Raw genomic sequence first — 27947 nt, forward strand, 5'->3', positions numbered from 1 at the left:
CCTAAAACAGCCAGACAGTAGAGCATAAGAAAAGCAACAGAACAGATTTCCCTAAATAGCTATTGACAATAAAGCTGCAACTAACAAACTAAAGCAAATCTGATTCTAACTACCAGCAAACTTCATATTCTTCATGTAACTAAGCTAAAACAGAGTGAAAACAGAGCATTGAACACCATTGACGAAATAAAACAGAGCATGCTTCAAAACCTCTCGTAAACACGAAATTCAAGCTAGAACTGCCAGATCTACTCTCCTGGGTCAAGCAGAAAGCGGAATAAACACAGATTAACCTTGCATGCATCACCTAAACTAACAGATCTCAGAAATCGAGCACGTAAACTACTGGAAATCATGTAAACATCATGGATCTAAACATCTAAGCCACCAATTGCGAAAGGAATCAAAGAAACATGAGTAAATAGCATCATCAACATGAAAATAAACACCAAAGCTTCATAACACCCCGAGTTTTCGTGCTTGGATTTTGGAGTATAAAAAAATTTGGACGAAGAGATACTTGGAATCAAAGTACAAATAAATTAATTCAAGGATAAAAGTTAAACATATACTTTATTAGAAAAATACTTAGAGGAGTATTTTTACAAGAATGATGGAATTTGCAAGTAGTATATGAGTACTTTGAAAGGGACTACACAATTGGATGAATGAAGCTACAAGTAAGGTTCCTATTCAAGCATAAGAGACCCTTCCAAGGAAGGAAATGAAGTAGTAGCTAATCCCACTCTATTGGAATTGTAGTAGCAAAAACTTAGATAAAAGTTAAGGTTGCTTTAGTCAAAGGAGCTACAATAGGAGATCTTCTACCCCTCCTCAATCTTCTCTCCATCTTTCTTGAAAATATGGCCCCATGAAACTCCAAAAGAGGCAGCCCCTAGACCTGCAAATTAACACAAAATGGGGTTAGAAAAATAGACTTATAAGAAAGGGGAAGGAGGGGCAAGCTCGATTAAGCATGGATAGGAGGCAGGTTGAATAATACAGCCGAGAGGCTGCCTCCATGGGCAGAGAAGCAGCTATTTTTGTCACATTCCCGTCTTACACCAAAATGGAAGCTAATACAAATGAGCATAGTAAAATGAGCTCATTAAACATGCTCAAAAGGAACATGGATCAGATACTCCTTCCCAACACCAAGGCCGAGAATCCAGCCTAAGAACAGCCCCAAGCTTACACCAATTTAGTATGATCAACATAATTATGGAGCTCTAAAAGAGAGGTTAGTTGTTAGCTCAAAATAGAAATTGGAGCTCTCCAATGCCTTACACCAATTTAGTAGTGAAGCTTTAAGCCCAAAATCAAAAAGAAGAGAGAATCTTTAACCCAAATAAGACACAAAATGCCAAGGAGTTTTGGCTATAAATACCAGCCCCACCACCATCTCCTTCCTCACATCTCTCAACATTCACAAATCACATGAAGTGCAGCAAGAGAGGAAGGAGTGGCGGCGAGCTTAAGGGCAGTCCGGTGTTCGAAGGAGTCATCGAGAAAGAGGTAAAACACTAGCTCACCCTCTGCTTTTGTTTCGAACATCATACTAGGCCCAAGAACATAGAATCATGGCTGTAGCAATCTCAAGACAGTAGCAACTCTTAGAACAAGTAGCAGTTGAAGTCCCCAATATAATGAACTCATTCCAGTGAGCTAACAATCCTCCCAAAAGTCATAACTTGCTTCACAAGATGCAAATGGAACTCTCAACATGTTACTGCCATAACTCACAATTGAAAAAAAAAAGTAGAAGGGAAAGGGGGGAGACTTAGCTTTAGGCCGAGAGGGAGACGGCGACGGCTGGAGCAGCGAAATCTGTCTCCAGGGACGGAGCAGTAATGCGGAAGCTCCTGATGCGCAGCGGCGGTGCTCGCCGACGAACGGGGCCGAGACCAACAACGCCGAGTCACCGGAAGAGATGACCGGTTGAATTGGAGATTGACGGCAATTTCGCCGGAGTGAGAGAGCGCGACGGAGAGGAAACCACCGCTGCTCTTCGTTCCAAATTGAAGGATTCTAAATTGGAAATAGAGATGAGAAGTGAAAGTGGGGAATGGGATTAGAGAGATTCGAAGTATGGCGGAGGCGGGCGCCGCTGGTTTTCCTCTAAATTGGGAATGAATTTTTGAAGATGAAAGTAAAGTGTGGGGGATGGTTGGACCGAATGAGTGAAGTAAATATCTTGGGACATTGTTTAGAGTTGGGCCTACTCCACTAATTCTTTTGATGACTTGGGCTAAGGATTTAATTTGAGTTAGGCCTCTTGAGGAGTAATTTGAGGAATTTATATTGTGCCGGAAATGGTGTATGCTTGGGAAGAGAAGTGAAGTTGGGCTGCATTGGTTGGGCCGGAGAATAGGAAATTGAAGATATGTCGGATGGAATTAATTTACGGAGGAGCTTGGGCTTAAATTAATTTGGTCTTGTCCAAGAATTCTAATTAAGTTCTTGGGCCATGATTATTTAGGGCATGCATTCTAATTCTAATTAAAGTTTAAGAATTTTCTTAAGTCTTGTTAGTAAGTGGTGTTGTTTTTTAAAAAAAGGTTATCTCCGTGAGCTAAGGTCGGAGTCAGGAAAAATCAAATTAAGGAGTTTTAAGCGAATGAGGTGGGCTTTCGAACTAAAGTATTTTAGTGAGCTTTCTATTTATTATGAGATGTTACGTGGGCTTTCTGTTAAAATCATAGTTTTTACGAAAAATATTTTACGGGCTTTCTATTGTGATATATGATTGTGAGTTTTATGTTTAAAGTGCAGTTTTTATGAAAAGTACTTTATTGGCTTTCTATTTAAGATATAATGTTAAGTGCGAGCTTGCTCTTTAATGTGAAGTATCATGAAAAGTGCTATTTACATAAAGTGAAAGTGATGTGATTTATATGATGTTATGTGTTGCCTCATTGGTGCCTATGAAGTGTAGCATTTGTTGAGTTTGAAAGTTATGTGTTTGGCTTGAAGAAAGAAAATGAGTTTTGTTCCAAATATATTTAAGAGGAAATAGAAGTTTTGAAAGATTTGAGTTTGGCTTTGACCGATAGAAAAATGAGTTTATGTTTCAAGAGTGTTTTATGAGGAAAAGGAAGTTTCGGAAGTTTTGAGTTCGGTTTTGACCGATAGAAGTGAGTTTTGACCGATAAAAGTTATGGGAGTATTGAAAGTTTTGAGTTCGGTTTTGACCGATAGAAGTGAGTTTTGTTAAAAGTATGTTTATGAGGAAAAGGAAGTTTCGGAAGTTTTGAGTTCGGCTTTTGATGAAAGAAATATGAGTTATGTTAAAAACGGTTTTAATAGAAAAATAAAGTTGCAAAGGTTATGTCAATCCATGTTTTGTTTTGAACGTTTGCCTATCCGACTGACTAGCAAGGACGATGTCCCTACTAGACCAAAAATTTCAGTTTTTGTGAGTTCGGGTTTGTAAGTGGGGTGAGCCCATACATTCCGTTTCACCGGGAGTTTTAATTAGTGAATTCGGGTTTGTAAGCGGTTGAAGCCCATACATTCCGTTTCACCGGGATTTAGTGAATTCGGGTTTGTAAGCGATTGAAGCCCATACATTCCGGTTCACCAGGAGTTTCGTGAATTCCGTTTCACTAGGAGGTTAGTGGGCTTCTGTTTCCTAGGAGTTAGTCAGATATGGCATATGTTCCAAAAAAAATAGATCGAAAGATCGCTTTTGAAAAAGGAAAAGAAAATGTTTTAGTGTTCTCGGACTTTTCCTAAAACCCCGAGTTCACTCAAAGAGTGGCTTGACAAAACTAGTTTTTATGAAAATATATTTCGGCACATGTCCACTGAGTACACCAAGTACTCAGCCCTGCATATGTTTTAAAAATGTGCAGGTTGAGCAGTGATGACGGCGGACGGTGTTGAGCATAGACGATGAAGATCCTTCGATAGAATAGTACTTGGATGCGTCGTGTCTCCATACATGATGTCATCTACTCTTGACTCTTCCGCTGCAAAGTAAAAGTCGAGTTTACAATCTTTGTATCAATCACTCTGATATAGATAAATTTGAGTTATTTCAGTTCAAGTTTCAGTTGTGCCACAGTTTTCCCCTTTCTTCCCCGCTTCTTTCATCCTCCCCTAGTCGCGATCAACCGGGCTTTCTATCCTTAGAAAGTGCGGTCGTGACAGAAAGTCGAGATCTAACTACATCGTCTCAAAAGCGGTAAAGAAAGCAAGGATCCAATGTCGGAGTCGTCAATTCCCCCGTCGAACCCATTGAACTAAGCTAAGAAATCAGCAACTAAACTAAACTAAGCTAAGAAAGTGGTGGCGTTAAGCGCCTATGAGAGTTTCCTACCTAAACTACGATAATGGTAGCGTTAAGCGCTACCGAGAACTTCCTACCTAACTACAATAGCGTTAAGCGCTCCTTTCTTCATTCATGTTGGTCCCTTTATATAGGGAGGCTTCAAGCTCGAATCCCTAGGGTATGCTCTTCATGATTTGACGTTTGTACCCTTAAAATAGGACCTTTTAAATCTGCTCCTTTCTTCACTTTTTTCTGCTCCATTTTCCCGCCCCGGGTAATTTGTGTGCGTTCCTGGGTCCGGCAGATTTTTCTCGCACCTCCTCTCCTGATAATTCTCTTTGACCTAGCGGATTTTTATACTTTTTACTCCTTTTCTGCTCATTTTGCATCTGCTCGGTCAATTTGCAGCATCTACTTGACCCAGCCAATATCTGCACACTTAATCTCAAATTTGCACAATATCTCCCCAAAAAAGCATGTAATATCACCCAAAACCAATGCATGAAACGAGCCTTATCAAGGCCCCAGGCCCACATTCTACCAACTCATTCCACTACCATATCATTTAAAACTATATACAATTGGGATCTATTCCATTATCTTTTTTCCATCCACTTTTCATAACATTTCTTAAAATCTGTGTCGAAAAGAAATGAGACTCTTATTTGCAATTGGAGGGAGTACATAATATGAAAAGACTTGTTATACAAGGAAAACTTGAAGTGAATCAATCCAAAAGGTAATTCTGTAAGTGTATAAACATTATTATTTTTTTATTACTATTAGTATTCTCCTTGAATTAGGTACACTTGAATTATGCAATATAATCAAACAAATGACTTGTGAAGAAGTTTTGAAATATAATTAAACTTAATAAATTTGATATATTTCTAAAAAGAATAATATTGTGATGTAGTTTTACAATTTTTTTATACCAATAATTTTGGAATTTTTCATTTAGTAATAACTAAATGATAAGTACTCCTCCGTCTCATAAAAATATATGCACTTTCTATTTTCGTCCGTTCCATAAAAATATGTGCATTCCATTTTTCGAAAGGTATCCCAATTTATTACCCATATACAACAACTTATTTACAACTTATGCCACCAATAAACACTACTAATAATGTGAGTCTCACTATCCACTAACACTAATTTAACTACTCTTCTTCTACTTTCTCTTACATTACAAATTTCGTTTTAATTCATGTGTCATATCAATTGCCCATATTTTTATGGGACGGAAGGTGTATAATTTTAACTAAATATAACATCAAATATTATTCAAATACTGTAACTTCAAAACTTATCAAAAAATGAAAAGGTCTAAATGATGCGGCAAAATTAAAATATTCTGATTTTAACTTTATTACTAGAAAATAAGTACGTAGTATTAATAAATACTATTCTTTCCGTCCATAAAATTAGTTGCATTTTGCCATTTTGGGATGTTCACGAAAATAGTCTTATTTTACTCATACTTTATTCATCTTTTCTCTAATTTCTCTCACTTTCACTCTTTCTACTCTCTTTACTTTTTCTCTTTCCCTCTTCTGTGTTATCTACGTTTTCTTCTCTATCTCTAACTTTACCAATTTTTTATTAAAACTCGTGTCGTCCACAAATGAGACTGTTTTTTATTAACCTCCTAGAATATCTATTGGTTTGTATGTTTAGAAATAATCCAGTTGAAAACGCAAGGTTTTTTGTAGTGTATATTATACCATAATATCTTATGTTAAATTATAGATAGAGTGCTATCATAAGAAAGGAAAAATATTATTTATAATGTACTATAAAAGTATAGATTAATGTGAAAGTGTTAAGGGTCACCGCGGCAGCTAGGCTCGCCAGTGGAAGGCTGATCCGGCGGCATGTTTCAGCTCGGCGGACGGTGGGTAGGGTTTCTGTGCGCGGGAATTCCCCTTCGGCTATCTGAAAATAGGGATTGAAGAATACGGGTTGACGGTTGTTTTGATAGGAAACTTCTCATTAATTAATAGATTAAATAATAAGAATCTCTCATATTTATATTACTACAACTAGAATACTAGTACCCTATTTATCGGATAAGAAAACAAATATTTAAATATGTATAGGATATCAATTGAAAGATAACTAAGAGTGTCCACAGTGGGGGAGCCGCGGCTCGCGGCTCGGTGCGCGGCCCCCCACTGCAGAGAGCCACATTTTGCGGCTGAGGGCCGAGAGCCGCGGCCCTCCACTGCAGCGAGCCACGAAACGCGGCTGGGTCGCGGGAATTTTTTTTTTTAATTTCGAAAACTTTTTTATAAATATGCACTTCCATTTCATTTTTTCCACTTCATTTTACACTTCCAATCCCTAATTAACATCCTACAAAAAATGCAAGGTGGAGATGGTGATTTCCACTTAATTTTACACTTCATTTTACACTTCGATTTGTCTTTAATTCGTAACTTTATTAAATTATGTTTATTTTCCAAATTATTAGTCTAATAAAATTTAATATAGTTAAATTAAAAAATATCATTAAAAAAAGTAAACAAATTATTATTATTTTTTTAGAGAGGGCCACATTTCGTGGCCCTTGTTGTTATTGTTAATTTTGTTCATTTATCATTGCAGAGTGCCACAAGAGAGCCACAAATGATGGCCTTCAAGGTTATCATTGTGGACACTCTAAATACTATCATGTGGGAAAGTGTTGATATATATCCAAAATAAGACTTTTTTTCCGTTTGAAAGATTTACTTTACATTTTAAGAAAAACTCTTTCCGAGACGTTACGGTAGTAAATTTGTAATGGGCTAAAAACAATTTTCAAGAAACAATTTTCTAGTTCCATTTCTCGTTTTCTTTAACCTTTTGACTGTTAGTAGTAGTAGTATTTTCTTTTTTTGTCTAAAGGAGGCTACGCTACCTGTAGTGTCACGTGAAGTCTGAATGTTATTTGGAGAAGAATAAGATGAATAATACAAGTCCCAAGAAACACCACTTAATTCTAAGGGGTATTTTTATGATATTTTTTTCAAGAATCGAAATGATATGTTCACGACACGAAGAGTTGAATAGTTTGAGTATGATAAGTACATTTATACCTCTATCCGTAGAAGCTAGGATTTTGAAACTAAAGTATCTCTAAATGCATATATAGGGATTTCCAAGAATATTATACTACTAGAGAAGTGTGAATATTTTCAATTTTAAATTTAGTTTTGAACAAGACATGAGGATTTAGCACATATAAATACGTTTACACAGCCTTGATTCTATTCACCACAATCACAAACACCATCAAACATACACACTTATCAACTCTTTTTAGTATCAATCAATGGCTTCGAGGCAAACATGAGTCTTCTTCATCCTTATTCGGGAAAACATTCCCGAATAGGGTTTTGAATGAGAATCGGCAATAGTTAACAATCTCAAAAGTAGCTACAAACCCACCTTCTGAAGTTGTTGCAAATGAAGAAAGTGATGAGAAGACACATGTTGCTTTTACTAGTGTTAGGCAAGAGAGATGTAAGGGAGATTTATTGAAACGTGAACAAATGGATATACTGAAAGGCGTGAACAACACTTTCAGATCAAATCAATTTGGTGGTTCTACTAATATTTGATCGGATACAATTCAGGTTTTTAGAAGTTTCGTATGTTAATTCTCGATGAGTCCTCGAACCAAAAAGAAAAAAAATCAATAAGAAGAGGCCTGAAACGAAACATCGCGTCTCTTCACGAAGCATTGCGTCTCTTCATTTTTCTTAACTGATTTTAACAGTTTTTAAGGAGTTTTGAAAATTGCAAATCAGCTCGACCCCAGCTAGGGGCTCTGTCCCTTGGACCCCGCTAGGGGCTGCCACCCCTTGGACCCTGCTACTCGGGGGCGCTGCCCCCGAACCCTGTCTAATCATAATGAATTCAAACAAGTGTGCACTCCGCACTTTCAAACTTATATGATGTCTCATTATGACAATATTGATCAATCAAGTTAATCCAATTACACTAAAATAACCAACAATCCTCCCCTATTTTAGTGCAATCCTTGATTAACTAAAACAAGTCATCTCAAAATTCAAACTTTTACATAAATGAAATATCGTAACGATTAAATTGCACCTGAGTACATTACACATTCCATATATTCAAATACCCAGGGTGTCTCTAAGGATTGAACCCTGGAACTCACATTGAATACACAAAGATAATGTACACAAAAGTTTACATACGAATATGTTCTATCTTGATACTATATTTACTAGCTTATGTCCTTATCCTTCATAAACATGTCGAAACCAAGTCCTAGCTTCTTGAAGCGGCTAATCTTCATGCTTATATAGGTAGTTCTTTTATTCTTGCACCTACATATGCAATTTTTCAAAAGAACTATTAAGAATATATACATTCAACCTCCTTAACTTGTAGGTCTGAACACATACCTTGGGATGATTCTTCAATGTGTTCCAATCTCCAAATATTAAGTCTTCCACATTGAATTCAACATCTAGTTTCATACTAAATGGGAATCGGGTATCTTAATATCAGAGATTTGTAGTGGACTTTAATCCCATCCCTATAGCCGACTTGTGCACAAGATCTCTACCTAACCCTCTGGTTAAATGATCGGCTAAATTGTTATGAGTTCTCACAAACTCCACAGATATCACACCATCCGTACTAAGTTCACGAATCATGCTATGTCTAACACCCAAGTGTCTTGACTTTCCATTATACACTTGACTATATGCCTTAGCCAAGGTAGTTGCATTATCACATCTGATAGATATAGGTGGTATCGGTTTAGGCCACAATGGAATTTCATAAATTAAATTTCTTAGCCATTCAGCCTCTTTACCAGCTGCTGCTAATGCCACAAACTTTGATTCCATTGTTGAATTAGTGATACAAGTTTGTTTCTTTGATGCCCAACATATAGCACCACCTCCAAGACGGAATACCCAACCACTTGTGGAAGAATGATCTTTCATATTGGTAATCCAACTTGCATCCGAATAACCTTCAAGAACATACGGAAATCCAGAATAAGACAAACTATAATCCATGGTTCCTTTTAAGTATCTAAATACTCGATTCATTGCTTGCCAATGGATTAAACTTGGATTGTGAGTATATCGACTAAATTTTCCAACTTCAAAGGCTATATCGGGTCTAGTACTAATCATAGCATACATGAGTGATCAAATAGTCTTTGAATATTCAAGTTAATTCACAACAACTCCTTTATTAGGCACGAGTTTTGCACTAGGATCAAAAGGAGTCATAACTGGAGAACAATCTTTGAAATTAAATTTTTCCAACACCTTCTCAATATAATATGATTGAGAAATGGAAATTACTTGTTCTCCATGTGTGATCTTAATTCCAAGAATCACATCAGCCTTCCCCATGTCTTTCATCTCAAACTTAAATGACAAAAATTCATTTGTTTTATCAACTTGATCTTGGTCGGTACCAAAGATCAACATGTCATCTACATATAGGCAAATGATCACCCCTTTACCAGTAGTATCAAATTTGCTATATACACACTTGTCTGCTTGGTTTAATACAAAACCATTAGACAACACCACGTCTTCAAACTTTTGATGCCATTGCTTGGGGGCTTGCTTTAGTCCATAAAGAGATTTTACCAATTTACATACCTTATGTTCATTACCAGGCATGACAAAGCCTTCTGGTTGTTTCATGTAAATCTCTTCATCTAATTCACCATTCAAAAAGGCAGTCTTAACATCCATTTGGTGAATTATAAGATTATGTATAGCAGCAAGTGCTAACAATAATATAATGGTGGAAATCCTAACAACAAGAGCACAGGTGTCAAAGAAATCAATTCCTTCCTTTTGTCTAAATCCTTTGATAACCAATCTGGCTTTATATTTGTCTATGCTTCCATCCACCTTCATCTTCGTTTTGAAGATCCATTTACTATCCAAAGGTTCACACCTAGGTGGTAAATTAGTTAGTTTCCAAGTATTGTTTTGGATTATAGAATCCATCTCATCTTGGATTGCCTCTTTCAAAAATGCAGCATCCCTCGATGCCATAGCTTCTTTGTAGGTCCTTGGATCATCACCAATATTAAAACTATATTGATATTGAAAGTTAACTTCATTCCTTGATCCTTCTACCAAGTACAATTGGAAATCTCACCAAATGACTTAGCTTTTCTTGTTCTACCACTCCTCCTAGCCTCAGGAGGTGTATTAGTCACTTTGTTAGTCACATCACAGTTACTAGAGCTTGCAAACATGCCTCCAAGTTAGGTAAAGACGTGAATCTATCCTTATTGCCAAAATCAGCATCTCTTGACTCAATAATAGAGTGCACGGATACGTAGTCATTAGGTTCTATGACATAGAATCTATAGCAGACAGAATTTTCAGGATAGCCAAGAAATACACAATCTATACCTCTTTGACCTATGGTTTTTATTTTAGGGTCAGTTAGTCTTACCACAGCCCGACAACCCCAAACTCTGAGATAACTCAGTTTTGGTGGTTTCTTATGCCAAAGTTCATAAGGGGTTATCTTGTTCCTTTTATTAGGAACTCTGTTCAATAAATGACATGCTGTTAGCATAGCCTCACCCTAAAATCCTTCACTTAGGCCAGAATAGCACTTTGAATTAACCATTTCTTTCAATGTTCTATTTTTTCTTTCCGCTACACCATTTTGTTGTGGTGTATATGGAGCAGTAGTCTGATGTACTATGCCAGTAGATTCGAAATATACTGGATCATAATACTCACCTCCCCTATCAGTGCGAAGAACTTTAATCTTCACACCATGATGGAGCTCTATACTTTCTTTGTATATTTTAAATTTATCAAGAGCTTCATCTTTTTAATGGCACAGATAGACATGGCAATATCTAGAAGTATCATCAATAAAAGTAACTACATACTTTTTATTACCAATTGATGGAGTTGAATGAAAATCACACAAATCACTGTGTATAAGTTCTAATACCTTAGTATCTTTACTGATATTTTTATTGAAAGGTTGTCAAGTAATCTTAGTTAACATGCAAGTTTTACACCTTTCAACATTCAATTCAAAAGCTGGTAGTAGACTCATTTTCGACATATCTTTCAATCTCTTGTAATGTACATGTCCTAATATAGCATGCCACAATTCTAATTTACTAACATGATTACTAGAACTAGTAGAAGTCATGCAAACATGATTATTAACAAAAGAAACATCTAGATTCAACTTAAACATACCACATAGATAACCGAATCCAATAAAAGTACTATGTCTTGACAGAATGCATTTGTCACTTTCTAAAACTTGTTTATAGCCACAATTATTTAATACAATACCAGAAACTAAGTTTTTACGAATACCAGGTACATACACAACATTTTTTAAAACTAAAGAGTTTCAAGAAGTAAATACTAGGCTAGCAGTTCCTATTCCTTTGTTTGGTTCAGTTGCAACATTGTCCATCTTCAATGAAGATCCATCTTCAATTGGTTTGAAATCCTTGAACCATTGACGATCCATGCACACATGACATGTTGCACCCGAATCAACCCACCATGAAAGATCATCATCCTGCACATAGATTGCTTCAGAGATTATTGATGCATAATAATTCTCAACAGAATAATCATTAGGTACAGAAAATGAACCTGATTGTCTTCCAGGATCCTTGGATCCACTTGTACCAGCCTCGTTCTTTCCTTTACCTCCATCGTTTCCAGACTTACAATCCCTCTTGAAGTGTCCGGATTTACCGCACTTCCAGCACATCAGTTTAGGCTTCTTATTCCCAGCCTTACTGCTGTTTCCTTGAAACTTTCATTTTCCTTGAAATGTTCATTTCTCTTTACCAGCCTTGGAGGATTCGCCCTCTTCCACCATGTTCACAGAAGAACCAACCATTGTTTTACCATTACCGACAGAGCCTTTTTCCATATCACGTATGGACTGTTCGATTTGGAAGTCACTTCCAAGTTCGACCAGATTCAACTCCTCCTTCTTATGTTTCAGATTATTTTTAAAATCCTTCCAGGAGGATGGCAGTTTATCGATAATACTAGAAACAGAAATGGATTCATCCATTTTCATATCATATTGGGAAAGCTGTCCCAATATCCTCAACAATTCATTGTATTGTTCCATAATAGGCCTCGAATCCACCATTTTATAGTTAATAAAGTTCCCAACAAGAAATTTCTTGCTAGATGCATCTTCTGCCATATATTTGGCTTCGAGGGAATCCCACAACTCTTTAGCAGACTCTACGTTTTGATACACATCAAATAGGGAATCAGACATACCGTTTAAGAAGTCGTCGTTCTTCTACTTCATCCGCCTCCTCGTTTGTTCCAGAGTTTCATTCTCAACAGCCTCTGGCATGGGAGTACTCAGAACATACACGACCTTCAGATTCGTCAACATGAAATGCATCATCTTTTGCCAGCATCTGAAATCCTGGCCAGCAAACTTGTCCGACTTCGCGAAACCTTTCATTGCTTCCTTCGCCGTTTCCTTGTTCGAGATCTTCAGAAAAAAAAAAATTGATTTGATCTTTGTTAGGGAGATTTACTGAAACGTGAACAAATGGATATACTGAAAGGCGTGAACAACACTTTCAGATCAAGTCAATTTGGTGGTTCTACCAATATTTGATCGGATACCATTCAGGTTTTTAGAAGTTTCGTATGTTAATTCTCGATGAGTCCTCGAACCGAAAAGAAAAAAAATCAATAAGAAGAGGCCTAAAACGAAACTTCGTGTCTCTTCATGAAGCATTGCGTCTCTTCGTTTTTCTTAACTGATTTTAACAGTTTTTAAGGAGTTTCAAAAATTGCAAATCAGTCCTTAGACTATCAGAAATTATATTTCCTGATTAATTTCTACACAGATCGACCCCAGCCAGGGGCTCTGCCCCTTGGACCCCGCTACTCGCGGGCGCTGCCCCCGAACCCTCGTCTAATCATAAAGAATTCAAACAAGCGTGCACTCTGCACTTCTAAACTTATATATGATGTCTCATTATGACAATATTGATCAATCAAGTTAATCCAATTACACTAAAATAACCAACAAGAGACGGCAAGAAGAGCTTCAAGTTGAATGAGAAATTCCTCAATGGCTGGTATGTTATGTATATTTATGTACTTTTAATCTTGAAATTGGTATTGATTGTTACTACTAAAATAAAATAGTAGTAGCAAAATCTGATTAATATCTCTTTATCTCTATTTAATTCTCTATTGATATATGTCTAATAATTATACTAACTGCTACATGTGTATGATTATGAAGGGTTGGGAGATTTTGGAATCCAATTGATGGGAGCCCAAATGGGACATTAGAGGCAGCATTGTATCCAAATGAGCATGGGAGAGGCATGGATATGTGTAGCATTAACCCTAACTTTTTGGGGAAGAATTATCGCTATGCTTATGCTACTGGTGCACAAAGGCCTTGTAACTTCCCAAATACCATTACTAAGGTATTCATTCATTAATTAATTATACCCCAATTTCCCATAACACTGCACTTGTGTTTAATACTATAATTTTGTGTTCTTCTTCTTGTGTGTAGCTTGATTTAGTGGAGAAGAAGGCTAAGAGCTGGTGTGAGGAAGACTCTATCTCCTCCGAGCCCTTCTTTGTGGCTACGCCGGGTCCCACTGAGGAAGATGATGGTTAGTTTTGCTCTCTAAAATTCATTTCACTATTTTATACTAATACTATTAAGTAGTAGTCAATTTTTTTTATGTGTTGTTTACTAATAACATATGTATGGTTGCAGGTGTTTTGATCCCGATGGTTAGTCAGAAGAATGGTGATGGATTTGCCTTGGTGTTGGATGGAACTACTTTTGAAGAGATTGCTAGAGCAAAATTTCCCTATGGTCTTTCATGTGGGCTGCATGGATGCTGGGTTCCCAAGAATTGATCATTTAACTCATGTACTAGTATCTCTGTATCTAGATTTCACAATAACTCATGTATCTTGTTAAATTGTTGGTCGCATTATTTCTGGATATGAAAAAAAAATCTTGAATTTTGTCATGCATATCCTATAAGGTGTGGTGATTACGTCAAATGATATTGATGATTCTTCATTATCATGTTATTGACAATTCTTTCATTATTGTTGAAAATGGAGAATTAACTTGGATGGAGAAACATCCATTGAAGAGGTTGAAGAAATGCTCGACCAAAGAGATGGAGAGAAAATGAGAAATTTTATTAATGGACTACATTTTTACTAAGTTTTAACTACAATTTACAATAAAATGCCTTATATATAGGCTGGATGGAGAGAAAATGGGAAATTTTATCATGGACTACATTTTGACTAAGTGTTAACTACAATTTACAATAAAATGTCTTATATATAGGCTGAAAATAAAGGCTAAACTAAAACCTAATTACATTTTATTTTCCAATTCTAATAGCGTCCCTCAAGATGGAAGCAAACAATTGCTACCATCTTGACAAGAACATCAAACTACGAAAGAAGCATCAAAGTAAGAAGGAAACTACAAACAACTAAGATTTATTCTAACTCCAAGTCAAGAGAAAATCCATCTTGAACATTTGCAAAACAATTGGAGTTGCTGCTACATACTATGGTAAAGCCTTGCTGCCTCAAAACATTCACTAGCATCGAGTACAGCCAAGATCACCACACAAACAATACAACAACTTCCGATCCTTCTCATTACAGTTGAAACTAACAATCCTTGAAACTGGACGCTTAACATTCCTCCACAAAAGAAGATGTTGATTGTTTGAAGATGCAACTCCCAGCTTGCAACCAAAAAATTCACCAATTACTGCAATCACCAATTGCAATTTCCAATCCCCTACCCAACGCAAGACCATCAACAGCCTAGCAACAAAAGGTCTTGCATTTGCAACAACTAAGAACAATTAGTCAATCACAACACCAGCTACAAACAACACCGCATAGAAGCACAGCCTTTCCTCCTCACCTAAACAAACAACAAATCTGGCAATCTGGCAAACTGACAAACGAAATAGATCCAACCGAACAATCGGTGAACAACAAAACAAACATTCGACATACAATCGGATAACCAGAGATAAATCTAAAAACTTATTCAGATTCAACAACAAATTTGAGAAATTATATCTCAAACACTGAAACGAGAAGAACAAACTTTGATCATACAAATCCAATTAACAAAGGATACAAACCTGGATCATACAAATCCAGAAACAAAGGAGACAAACTTGGATCATACAAATCCAATGAGCAAAGGAAAAAGAGATATTTAATGAGAGAACAGAGATTGAGATTGATATTTCAGATTCATAGAATCCTATTTCAATCTTTGAGAACATAGAAAACCGATTTCTATCGGTGAAATAAGAGAGAACTGATTTAGATCGGTGAGAACAGAGAAATTTCAATGAGTAAAAAAATTTCAAATCGGTGAGACTCAAATCAACCGATTCAAAATTGAAATGAAAAACAGAGATTGATGAGAGGAAACTGAAAAAACTGAAATAAGCATCAAACACTTTTTCCGCCGGCGGTGAGTCGATCTGAGAACTCTCTGGAAACAAATCACTACGTTTGTTCATTATGAACAAAGAGGAAATAGATCGGGAGATAAGAGTGATACGCGGAAGATTTTCACTGATACCATGTTAAAAATGGAGAATTAACTTGGATGGAGAAACCACCATTGAAGAGGTTGAAGAAATGCTCGATTAAAGCGATGGAGAGAAAGTGGGAAATTTTATTAATGGACTACATTTTGACTAAGTGTTAACTACAATTTATAATAAAATGCCTTATATATAGGCTGGAAATAAAGGCTAAACTAAAACCTATGGTATCAAAGCATATTAGAGCATCCGCAATGGGGCGGACATCGGGCGCGCCATCGTCCGCCCACTGTGGGTGCACGGACGATGCCCGATGCATCGTCCGCGCCCTATAGATCGCCCCGGACGATACGCGGACGATAGGGCATCGTCCGTCCCATCGTCCGCCCATTGTGGGCGACGCGGATGATGGCGCGGACGATGCAATGCGTTTTCATTTTTTTTCAAATTTTTATCTATTTAAACCTCGTTTGTCATTCTATTTTTCATACGAACATTTCTCTCATCTCTCACATTCCATACGAATATTTCGATAATCTCTCACAAACAAAAATGAACTACGACGACGACTGGATTACCTCGGAGGGCGTTAGTCGGACCTTGACGTGAGCCTTATTCGATGTCGTCAATGACGCAATGGCGGATTGCTTAGCCGAAATACAGCGCGAAGAGGAGGCGTCGGCGGAGCAGATCCCCAGGCCTATCCGACATCGGAAATTTGTCCGCCGTGAACACGCTGTAGCTCACGAACGTCTATTTGCAGACTATTTTGCCGAGCAACCACGGTGGGGCCCGACTATTTTTCACCACCGGTTTAGAATGCATCGTTATCTTTTTCTCAGCATTGTCCAGACGTTGGATTCACGTGATGAATACTTCCAGTATCGGGAATATGGCCTCGGTAGACCCGGACTTACGCCATTGCAGAAGTGCATGATTGCACTCCGGCAGTTGGCCTACGGCACCACGGCGGACATGTTCGACTAGTACCTTCACGTCAGGGAGACAACTGGCCGCGAGTGCCTGAAGAGATTTTGTAGGGGAGTTGTGGAGGCTTACAGCGACACATATTTGCGAAAGCCGACTGCTGTGGATTGCCATGGCCTGATGAACATGCACGAGACGGCACATGGCTTTCCTGGGATGCTAGGGAGCATCGACTGTATGCACTGGGAGTGGATGAATTGTCCGAGGGCGTGGAGAGGCCAATTTACTAGTGGATACAATGGCAGCCACCCGACGATTATCCTCGAAGCCGTCACTGACTATCGGCTCTGGATCTGGCATGCTTACTTCGGTGTAGCGGGATCGAACAACGTCATCAACGTCCTCAACTCATCCACCCTCTTCACCGAGCAATGCAATGGCAACGGCCCGACCATCGAGTTCACTGCCAACAGGCGCCAATATCACACGGGGTACTACTTGGCCGATGGCATATACCCAAGGTGGCCTATTTTTCTGAAGACGATCAGCTGCCCAATGAGTGAGAAGAGAGTTTTATTTGCGCAAAAGCAGGAGGCGGCGCGGAAGGATGTGGAGCGGGCATTTGGTGTGGTCCAATCACGGTGGGCAATAGTGAAAGGGCCGGTGCGTCTCTGGTTCAAGGAAGTCATCGCCGATGTCATGTATGTGTGCATAATCTTGCACAACATGATAGTTGAACACGAAGGTGGAAGCGTCACCGATTGGGCCGATGATGAAGGTGGATCTAGCTCCAGCACGGCGACCACGCCCCAAGCTCGAGGATTACCGATGAGCTTCAATGAGGTTCTGTCTAGACAGGCCTCAATGCGCAACCAACAAGACCATGCTCAGCTCATGAACGACATGGTTGAAGAATTTTGGGCTCGTAACCGCCGTCGTTGAGAATGCGTATTTTTTTTAATTCGTATTGTAATGTATTAATTTTAAATGAAATGAAGGTTTTTTTCCAATTTTTGTAGTTATTTAAATATTCAAATAAAGAAAATGCTTAGGGCGGCTTATAGGGCGTCACACTGCAGGTGGGAGGGTAGGAGGATAAAATGCTGACGTGGCGGTGCATAGGGCGGGCTTTAGGGCGTCCCTTAGGGCGCCCCATTGCTAATGCTATTAGAATTGGAAAATAAAATGTAATTAGGTTTTAGTTTAGCCTTTATTTCCAGCCTATATATAAGGCATTTTATTGTAAATTGTAGTTAACACTTGTCAAAATGTAAGTCCATTAATAAAATTTCCCATTTTCTCTCCATCTCTTTAATCGAGCATTTCTTCAACCTCTTCAATGGAGATTTCTCCATCCAAGTTAATTCTCCATTTTCAACAATTATCACCCTAGAAAGAAAATGGTCAACTCGATGTATACATGACAAAGCAAGCTAAAAATGTCCTAATTTTTGGAAAATCAAGATTTGGTCAACGATTAAAATGAGGGATTAGCTCTGAAATGTCCTCTTCTCGATTAAAACAAATAAATTGTTTGTCTTTCTCTCATTTTAATTTTGATGTCGTCATGTTCATACATATTGAAAAAATCTTTATTTTGGAAATTCTGGTTTATCCGTAGAAAAGAAAAGAAGCTTCCTAAAGCTCCGTGGTTGGTATTGCAGAATTTGCAGCTACACATAATTTGCGCTCAAATAATCAAAATCTTGAGAGTAAGACGTAGGAAAACTACGAGCAGTGAATGGGAATGGGGAATGGGGAATGGGGAATGGGAAGGCAACAAAGTGATCAATCATACTAGTGAAGATTTGACATCCATTTAATGCAATATGATGTATTCTACTATAATTATAAATCTTAAGAGCATCCTTAATTATTGTGTCTCGAATGCAGGCCCCAAATCTCATTCACATCATTATTCCCCTAATTTTCTAGACCAGGCCACAACTCCCACAACCCATAGGCCTCATCCAGACTCCAACTAATAAATTGTACTATTCATAACTACAAGTTATTTTACTTGTAAAACAAAACTACAATTAAAACTATAATCATCATCATATGTCCGTAGCCTTGTTGTTCCCTGCAAATTGGGTGACGGGCTCCATATCACTGATGTCGTACTCATCAGTGCTAACTGGCGACAACAAGTCCATCGGGGCAGTGGTGGATCTAGTTATCGGACTTGGAACAACATTTTTCTAGGGCAATGCCGGTAGGTACCTGTCACGATCGCACTTGCTAATGATAGCATAGTGGGGGAACCGTAACTAGGGGCAGGGGTATAAGAAGTTGGAAAAGAATTAAGGAAAAATTAAAATCAAACATTGGTTGCGAGACATGACTAATCAAGTGTCGATACATAGAAGAAAAGATACTCGATCATGAAAACTCGAGTAATTGTTTGTTAAAATTTCAAAATATCAAAGTTTTGAACAAAATAGACTTGAGTCTTTTAAGATACACAACGAAAGCAAATGAACGCGGTTCCATGTATGAAGACATGAACCTCCGAGAGTCAAAATCTGACTGAATTAAATGTCTTGTCTCAATAACACTTTCTCCACCACTTCGTTGCTTAACCTGCACATTTAGAAATATATGCATGGCTGAGTAGAGTACAAAAGTACTCAGTGAACACATTACCGAAAAATACAAATATACATTTGAAAATATTGTCAAGCCATCATCACAGTAACACTCAGGGTTTTATTGAAAAGGTCTGAGCTTACTAAAAATATTTGATCACTTGTGCCGCCGAGATGGTGTTCTCGCGCAATCACCTTCTCTGCCCATCATGACAGAGGTTTCTCGCGCCGCGAAGGTGGCCACCTTCCACGGTCACCTTCTCTGCCGTTCACGGTCAGAGGTATCCCGTGTACACTAGTCCGAGCGGGGACACCACCCTCACTGGGACCTGAATTCGACTTATATATCATCATTCATAATTCACTTGGCCTTAGCCAAATAGATCGACTGAGTCTTCTATATTCCCTTGAGTTCCTAGACCTAGTGATCTAGTGGATTCATTGGAGTTAGTAGCTCGACCTAGAACATTAGAACGCACACCGCACACACATTGTCGCTCGATGGAGTTTCAAATGGCGCCGTTGCCGGGGATGGATGGCGTAATTTGTGATTGTGTTTAGAGATTTTGGCGTACATAGTTTTTAATTTTTCTTTCTTTTTCTTTATTTGCAGTTTATGAGCAGAGGCTCACGGTTTGGACACTAGGGTGACTCATCTGAGTGGAGGAACGATCAGTTTATTTGGCAAGTCAAGGACACAGCATCTACAGTTACCACCAGATCGGGATTATCTACGGGAGATCCATTTCCGTTTGGTTTAGAAAGCGACGAGAGTTGGAGTTCGTCAGGAAGGGAGGATCCTAAATAGTCTTCAGAAACAAGTACAGAGGAGGCGGAAATAGGGGACATGGCACAGGTAGTCGATCAAGATCCGGAGATCGGTTCGCCCACGGCCCATCTAGATGGGGAGCCAGCTCAACCCATAGTGATGAATCCACGACAGAGGTCCATTGAGATCAAGACGAACATGCTCGGCATCTTACCAACATTCTTTGGGCGTAGGAATGAGTGCCCGTATGAGTTGTTAAATGAATTCAGCAAATTGGTAGCATTCAGAAAAGGCCAAATGATGCAACGGACGAGGATAATCGCCTGCGCGCGGTTCCTTTTGCCTTGAAGGGGGAAGCCAACACGTGGTTATTAAGGTTACCCCCAGATTCTATCCGCACATGGAGGGACTTTAAATTGGAGTTCCTAGAATACTTTTTCCCCTCCAACAAGACAAATGCTCTGAAGAAGGAGATTGTGGAGTGCAAGTAGGACTACGACGAGTCGTTGAGCCAATATTGGTCATGATTCAAGGTGTTGCTGGACGCCTGCCCAAATCACAGAATGATCGAGGCAGAGATTTATCATTTGTTCTATGAAGGAGCGAAACCCGAGTCGAAGGATTTGATGAACTCCTCGAGCGGGGGAAATTTTACGATGAAGAGGGGTAGCGAGGCAAGAGAGATTCTGGGAAAGTTGATAGAGGCTAAAAAGGCATATGACAGCCCGAGAAATGTTATGAGGAGAAGATCAGCAAATGCCCTGAGGGAGCAGGATGACGAGAGAGTTGAGGCAAGAATAGATATGCTCGAGAAAGCATTGTTGAATGCAATAGAGAAAACCACTCTGCCAACTGCACAAGTGAAAGATAAGCCTCCAGGTCTAGGAGATACCCAACTTCAGCAATATTATGGTCTTCACGAAGGAGATTACCAGGCCCAGATGAATGCGATGGGTAGTTGGAATCCCGATGGAAGTTGGAACCCAGGAAGACAGAGAGACGCACCCTGGAGGAACCATCCCAATTTAAGATGGTCTGACAACGAACAGAGCCAGCCAGCACCACAACAGAATATCCAGTTTGCACCTCAGCCCGAGAGGCAGGGTAACTGGTCTGGAAGGAATCAAGAAGGGCAGGGCAACTGGAACAATCGGAACCAGGGAGATCATTCGAATTGGGGGAACAGGAACCAAAACCATCAAGGGAACTCCTATGTACCACCGCACCAAAGGAATTTCCAAACCACTTACCAAGGGCAGGGAAATCAGTACAACAATAATTCAGGAGGTCAATGAAACATTCGCCAGAGTTAAGGAAGTGGTCCACATCTAGGTCCAGGACCAAGTTCTGGCCAGCCTAATTCAAAGACACCGAGGAATCTGGATGAAATGGTGCATGACCTCGTCAGTTCTCAGCAGCATATGCAGAACAATTTGCAATCGAACAATGACATAGTACATAAGCTCCATGATGCTCAATTAGAACAGAAGGCAACAATGGATATGTTGGCAAAACAAATGTCCCAGATCTCAACCTCCTTGAACGAGATGAGAAGAAACGAGGGGAAGATTCCTGCCTCAGTAAGGCCGCCAGACAGAGCTAACATCAGTCAAATTACTTTACGATCTGGGCGAGGTTATGAAGGTCCAGCGATAAGGAATGAGGAAGAAACACCTTCCGTGAAGGGCAATGAGAGTAAGGATCTGATTCCTGAGTCCGAGAATTTGGAAGCAGGGGGTTCTAGGAATAGAGATGACCTTCAGGAAGGTGATTTGGGGAGACCTTTACCAAGTGTGGGTGACCCATTTTTCCTAGACCCAGAGCCGGAAGTAGAAAATGAAGTAATAAGGAGGGATCCGGGAAAAATTTCAGCTGAAGATTCTACAGGTGCAGCGAAACAAGTGAAACCATTCCCACACCGATGAGAAGCTACTAAGAAGAAGGATGAACCGGTGGATTTTATGGATATCTTTGGAAAGTTGGAGATCAACTTACCATTCTTGCAGGCTCTGAAGTTGTCGGTATTCAGTAAGTTCATTAAGGAGTTCATAGCTGGGAAGACCAGACCCAGTGGGAAGATTCTGATTGGAGAAAATGTATCAGCGGTAATTCAGAAGCAAAGGATGTCATCAAAATGCACTGACCCAGGTATGTTCACCTTACCTATTTCTATCGGTGATGTAAACATTGAGCATGACATGTGTGATCTAGGGGCGCCGATAAATGTTTTACCGCTTTCCATTTACAAGAAGCTGGTAGGAGTAGGGATGGTAGATACAAAGGTGGTAATCTAATTGGAGGATAGGTCGTGCATTTGTTCAGAAAGAGTTTTAGAAAATGTTATTGTCAAAGTGCATGATTTTCTGTATCCGGCCGATTTCTATGTTATTAAAATGAGTGATAATGAATCTGCTGAGTCTAGCGGAGTGCTCCTAGGAAGACCTTTTCTCCGTACCGCTAAGACCATAATTGATGTTTTTGATGGGACCATATGCCTGGATTATAATGCGGAGAAATATACATTTAGCAACGATGAAGAAACCATTAGATGTTGAAAATTTGCATGCTATCGATGTTATTAACCCCCTGGTCCAGGAATATCTTGCGACTAAGCTGATGCAGGAGCAGGTGGTTAATTCAGAATTAAGTCACACTATTGACAGAGAGGTAGCTGGATGGTGCGAGGCAATGAACACAAGGGATTTGTCAGATGAAGAGCTGGCCGAAGCTATTTCAGAGTTCTGCACAAATCCGGAGTCAGCTAGGTCAAGAGGATCAGCTCATGTGGCTAGTATGGAAAATTCTCCCAGATCTGGGAAGGGAATAAAAACTGATGAAGAAAATGATCCCTTGCCCCAGGAAACAAGCACTCCCAAGAAGGAATTGAAAACGCTTCCACCGGAACTCAAGTATGCTTATCTAGAAGTAAATGAGACATTTCCAGTAATCATCAACAGCAGCTTGACCAAGGAACAGGAAAAGAAGTTACTGGAAGTAATTAGAAAGAACAAGAAAGCGATAGGATGGACTCTCTCAGACCTAGTTGGAATCAGTCCTGATCTTTGTATGCACCACATTAGGCTAGAGGAAGGTGCAAAGGCCTGTAAAGATCCCAAACGCAAGCTAAATCCGAACATGAGAGAGGAAGCTCTGAAGGAAGTTTTAAAGCTGCTTTCACTGGGTATCATTTACTCTCTCCCAGATAGTGAATGGGTTAGTCCGGTCCATATGGTACCTAAAAAGTCAGGGATACAGGTAGTTAAGAATGATAAGAATGAATTGGTGCCCACTCGACTTGTCACTGGGTGGAGGATGTGCATCGATTATAGGAAGTTGAATGAAGCGACCAGGAAGGACCATTTTCCCCTACCTTTCATTGATCAGATGCTGGAAAGGTTGGCGGGTAAGCAATATTTCTGTTTCCTTGACGGGTACAGTGGATACTTCCAGATCTATGTAGATCCCAAAGATCAAGAGAAGACTACGTTTACGTGTCCTTTTGGCACGTATGCTTATAGAAGGATGCCGTTTGGGCTATGCAATGCGCCAAGCACTTTTCAACACTGCATGATGAGCATCTTCTCGGATCCGCTGGAGGTTTGTATCGAGATTTTCATGGATGATTTCACCATGTACGGGAACTCTTTCGATTCTTGTCTGGCAAGTTTGGACGTAGTATTGAGGAGATGTCGGGAAAAGAATTTAGTCCTCAATTTTGAAAAATGTCACTTCATGGTACCCAAGGGAATCATCCTGGGGCACGTAGTCTCATAGTAGGGTATACAGGTAGACCCAGCAAAGGTCGATGTGATTTCAAAGTTCCTTACCCAACAAACCAGAAAGAGGTTAGAGGATTCCTAGGGCATGCGGGTTTCTATAGAAGATTTATTAAGGATTTAGCGAAGATTGCTCAGCCGCTCACCCATTTGTTGCATAATGATGTTGATTCGTTTTCAATGAGGAGTGCAAGGAAGCTTTTCAGCTATTGAAGGATAAACTAGTCTCTGCTCCTATCATTAGAGCGCCCGACTGGAGTCTACCGTTTGAAATAATGTGTGACGCAAGTGATTACGCAGTAGGGGCAGTGCTAGGTCAAATAATTGATGGGAAAAGCTATGTGATTTTTTATGCATCGAAAACACTCAATCAAGCTCAGAAAAACTATGACACCACGGAGAAGGAAATGCTGGCAGTCGTATACTCATTTGAGAAATTCCGCCCATACTTACTAGGGTCGAGGGTGATAGTTTTCACTGATCACGCAGCTATTAAGTACTTGCTGGCGAAGAAAGAGTCCAAGCCGAGGTTAATCCGTTGGGTATTACTTTTGCAGGAATTTGATTGGGAAGTCAGAGACAAGAAGGGGACAGAAAATAAAGTGGCGGACCACTTGAGTAGAATTTTCCAGGGGGAAACAGACGAAGCTATACCTGATGCATTCCCAGAGGAGCATCTGTATTACATGGAAAATTTTGCTAGACCCATCAGATGGGAAGAGATAATGGCAGTAACAGGTCCAGGAGATTCTGAAAAAGGGAAGTGTCAACTGAATGCCGAACCTTGGTTCGCAGACCTAGCAAACTATTTGGTCACTGGAGAAGTACCCAGTTCTCAAGAAATCACCCGGGCCCAGAAGATGAAACTGAAAAGCGAAGCCAAGTACTATTTCTGGGACGACCCGTATTAATGGAGAATGGGAGCCGACCAAGTAATAAGGAGGTGTATTCCAGATTGGGAACAGAGGGATGTGTTGAATCATTGCCATGCCCTAGCTTGTGGAGGTCACTTTGGACCAAGAAAAACTGCGAGGAAAGTGTTAGATAGTGGCTTCTATTGGCCTGCGTTACACAAGGATGCCTTCGAATTCTGCCAAAACTGTGAAAGATGCCAGCAGACGGGAGAAATTTTGAAGAGAGATGAAATGCCGCAATTCCCAGTGATTGTCTGCGAGATTTTCGACGTTTGAGGAATGGATTTCATGGGACCATTTCTATCTTCATATGGGAACAGTTATATTCTTGTGGCTGTAGATTACGTTTCGAAATGGATAGAAGCAAAGGCTACCACTCCATGTGAAGCCAAAGAAGTGGCTAAGTTCCTTAGAACCGAACATCTTCAATAGATACGGAGTGCCGCGTGCAATCATTTCTGACCAAGGGACGCACTTCCGTAACAGGACAATAGAAGCTCTGATAAGGAAATACGGGGTCCACCATAGGCTTTCTACCCCGTATCATCCTCATTCTAATGGACAGGCCGAGATTTCTAATAGGGAGATAAAGGCGATATTGGAGAAGACGGTGAATCCGTCAAGGAAGGACTGGAGTAAGAGACTTGGAGATGCATTGTGGGCATACCGGACACCATACAAAACGCCTATAGGAATGTCACCCTACAGGTTTGTTTTTGGCAAGATGTGTCATCTGCCCGTAGGAGTGGAGCACAGAGCATACTGGGCGGTCAAGGAAATTAATATGCGACCCCAGTCTTGTGAGAAAGAGCGAAAATTGCAACTTCAAGAGTTGGAAGAGTTGAGACTGGAGTCATATGACTCCGCAATGTGGTACAAAGAGAAGACAAGGCTCTGGCACGACAAAAACCTCCGGGTCAAGGAACTCCAAGTAGGGCAAAGAGTGCTCCTTTTCTAATCCAGGCTCAAGCTGATGCCCGGGAAGCTAAAGTCCAAATGGGTCGGGCCATACACTATTGTTGGCCTTCGAGCAAACGGAGCTGTGGAAATTCAGGGAAGTGCTTCAAACTCTACTCCTTTCCTTGTGAATGGTCATCGGGTAAAAGTTTTTAGGGATAATTCTGAGTTGTGCGTAGTGGAGGAAGTGCCACTACACGCACTCTCTGTTATTGCCTAATCAGTCTGATGAGTAAGTGCTTTCGATGAATTCCTGGGTCAGGTAAATGGAAATGCATTTTCAACCTATACACTGAACCAGGGGATCTCGAAGAGCACTCGTTTGAATGTGTAAATAGTTTAACTGCTTTCCTAAAAATAAAAAAATTACCAAACAAAGAAAAAAAATTCTAATCTTCCAAAAATATTTTCGGAACGCCAGATTTCTTTTGGGAAATTGCTTTGTCACCTTTGAATCCTTGACCTAGGAGTCTGGCGTTTCATTTTTGTTGTTTTTGCCTAAGTGTGGTATTGCGAGAAGGGAGCGTTTACATGAGGCAGAGAGTTTTAGTTTGGGAGGGAAGTGGTACAATTCGAGTTTCAAAGTCACATTTTATAGGAAGGCGTATGGTTGCTTACCTCATGCCTGCAACCGCCTGCAACCATTCCCATTCCTATCTAATACCTATTTTCCTTCATTATTCTTTATTTCTCAAACCAAACTCTCTCTCACTCTAAAAAATCCCTGAATTTCTCTCTCTCGCAATACCCACATTTCTTTAACCCGAATCGGAATTTTCTTCCAAGTTTTTCAGTGATTTTCAAATTCAAGCCATGGAAAACAAATCGGAAGTCGGGAAACCTACCACATCTGCCGATGCCGGTGCGCAGCGTTTATGTCAGACTTAATGCAGAAGTTTGGCGGTCCTGAAGAGGCGATAAAAGCATTTGCCATGTTTACAGCAATGATGGGACAAACCAAACCGTCCGACGTAACAACCACATCAACAACACCACCACCACCACCCACTATTCCCGAAGGTTCGGCGACTCGGCACGACGTTTTGCAAACAATAACAGAGCCGACCACCAGCGTGACGGACGCGGCGGAATGTGAAGAAATAGGTGGTGAGGCGGATATGGCGGCTGGGTTCGAGTGTTTAGCGGTCGGAGACCAAAGGTCAGCGTTTGTGGTTGAGGGGGAAACCCCTGTTGTTTATGCTGGGTTATCTGAGGGGGAAACCCCGTTTAATGTTGTCAGTCTTGGTGAGAGGGAAACCTCTGTTGTTCCTATTGAAGTTTTTGAGGGGGAAACCCCTGTTGTTTTTGCTGGGTTATCTGAGGGGGAATATCTGAGGGGGAAACCCTGTTTAATGTTGTCAGTCTTGGTGAGGGGGAAACCCCTGTTATTCCTGTTGAAGTTTTGGAGGGAGAAACCCCTATTTACATTGAGGGGGCAACCCCTGAATTGTCTAAGGAGGCGGTGGCCCCCGTTACTGAAGAAAACCCGGAGCCCGTCGATGGGGAGGTAAATCTAGTGGTAGATCTGACAGATGTCCCGGAAGAGATGGTTTCACAGGTGGACAAACGGGAAACTAGGCGGCAGGCTAGATGAAGCCTGTTGGACGAGATTGATGATACAGCCCAACCTACTGATAGAGAAGTACTGGATCCAGCGGCTACGGGAACGGAGAAGGCAGATTCTCTTGGACCTAGCGACGAGGAAGAAAGCAAAAGTAACCCGCCCTTACGTTCCACCGCAGTTTGGCTCCCTTGAGAGCCAAACCCCGAAATAAACCCTCCTTGACCAAGTAACTTTACTTTCAGTTTTTTTCTTTTCCTCTTATCTTTTTTCTTATGTGTGTTTATTTGTTGTTTTGTGTTGTGTGTTTTTTTTCCGGCATGCTCTGTACATATTTGCTTGCGTTTATAATTGTCTTCTCCCACTTAGCCCAATCTTTGGTCTAAGTGTGAGAAGTTTGTGTTCTTTTCAAGCATGTTTTGGTTTTTGTTCTGTTGGAATTTCTCCCACTTAGCCCGATTTTCGGTCTAAGTGTGAGAAGTTTATGTTGTTTATGAGTGTTGTTTGTTTTGTTTTGTGTTTGTTTGCATGTTTTGTGCTGTTCATACTTTCCTGTTTCCCCCCTTCA

General features: G+C 40.0%; 1 protein-coding gene across 1 annotated transcript; it reads left to right on the top strand.

The window, feature by feature from the left end:
- Window positions 1-523: 523 nt before the first annotated feature.
- On the top strand, window positions 524-14199 carry LOC121759563 (carotenoid cleavage dioxygenase 8 homolog A, chloroplastic-like). The gene is made up of 4 exons (XM_042155235.1): window positions 524-2622; window positions 13562-13751; window positions 13844-13946; window positions 14054-14199. The coding sequence occupies exons 1-4, from the start codon at window positions 2618-2620 to the stop codon at window positions 14197-14199; spliced, it is 444 nt and encodes a 147-aa protein (XP_042011169.1). The 5' UTR covers window positions 524-2617.
- The last annotated feature ends 13748 nt before the right edge of the window (window positions 14200-27947 follow it).

This window comes from Salvia splendens, chromosome 1, assembly GCF_004379255.2.
Source record: "Salvia splendens isolate huo1 chromosome 1, SspV2, whole genome shotgun sequence".
In the NCBI taxonomy this organism is placed as follows: domain Eukaryota; kingdom Viridiplantae; phylum Streptophyta; class Magnoliopsida; order Lamiales; family Lamiaceae; genus Salvia; species Salvia splendens.

Coding starts and splice junctions, on each gene's coding strand:
- LOC121759563 (XM_042155235.1), top strand. Junction 13,752..13,843: donor TCCCAAATACCATTACTAAG/GTATTCATTCAT, acceptor TCTTGTGTGTAG/CTTGATTTAGTGGAGAAGAA. Junction 13,947..14,053: donor TCCCACTGAGGAAGATGATG/GTTAGTTTTGCT, acceptor GTATGGTTGCAG/GTGTTTTGATCCCGATGGTT.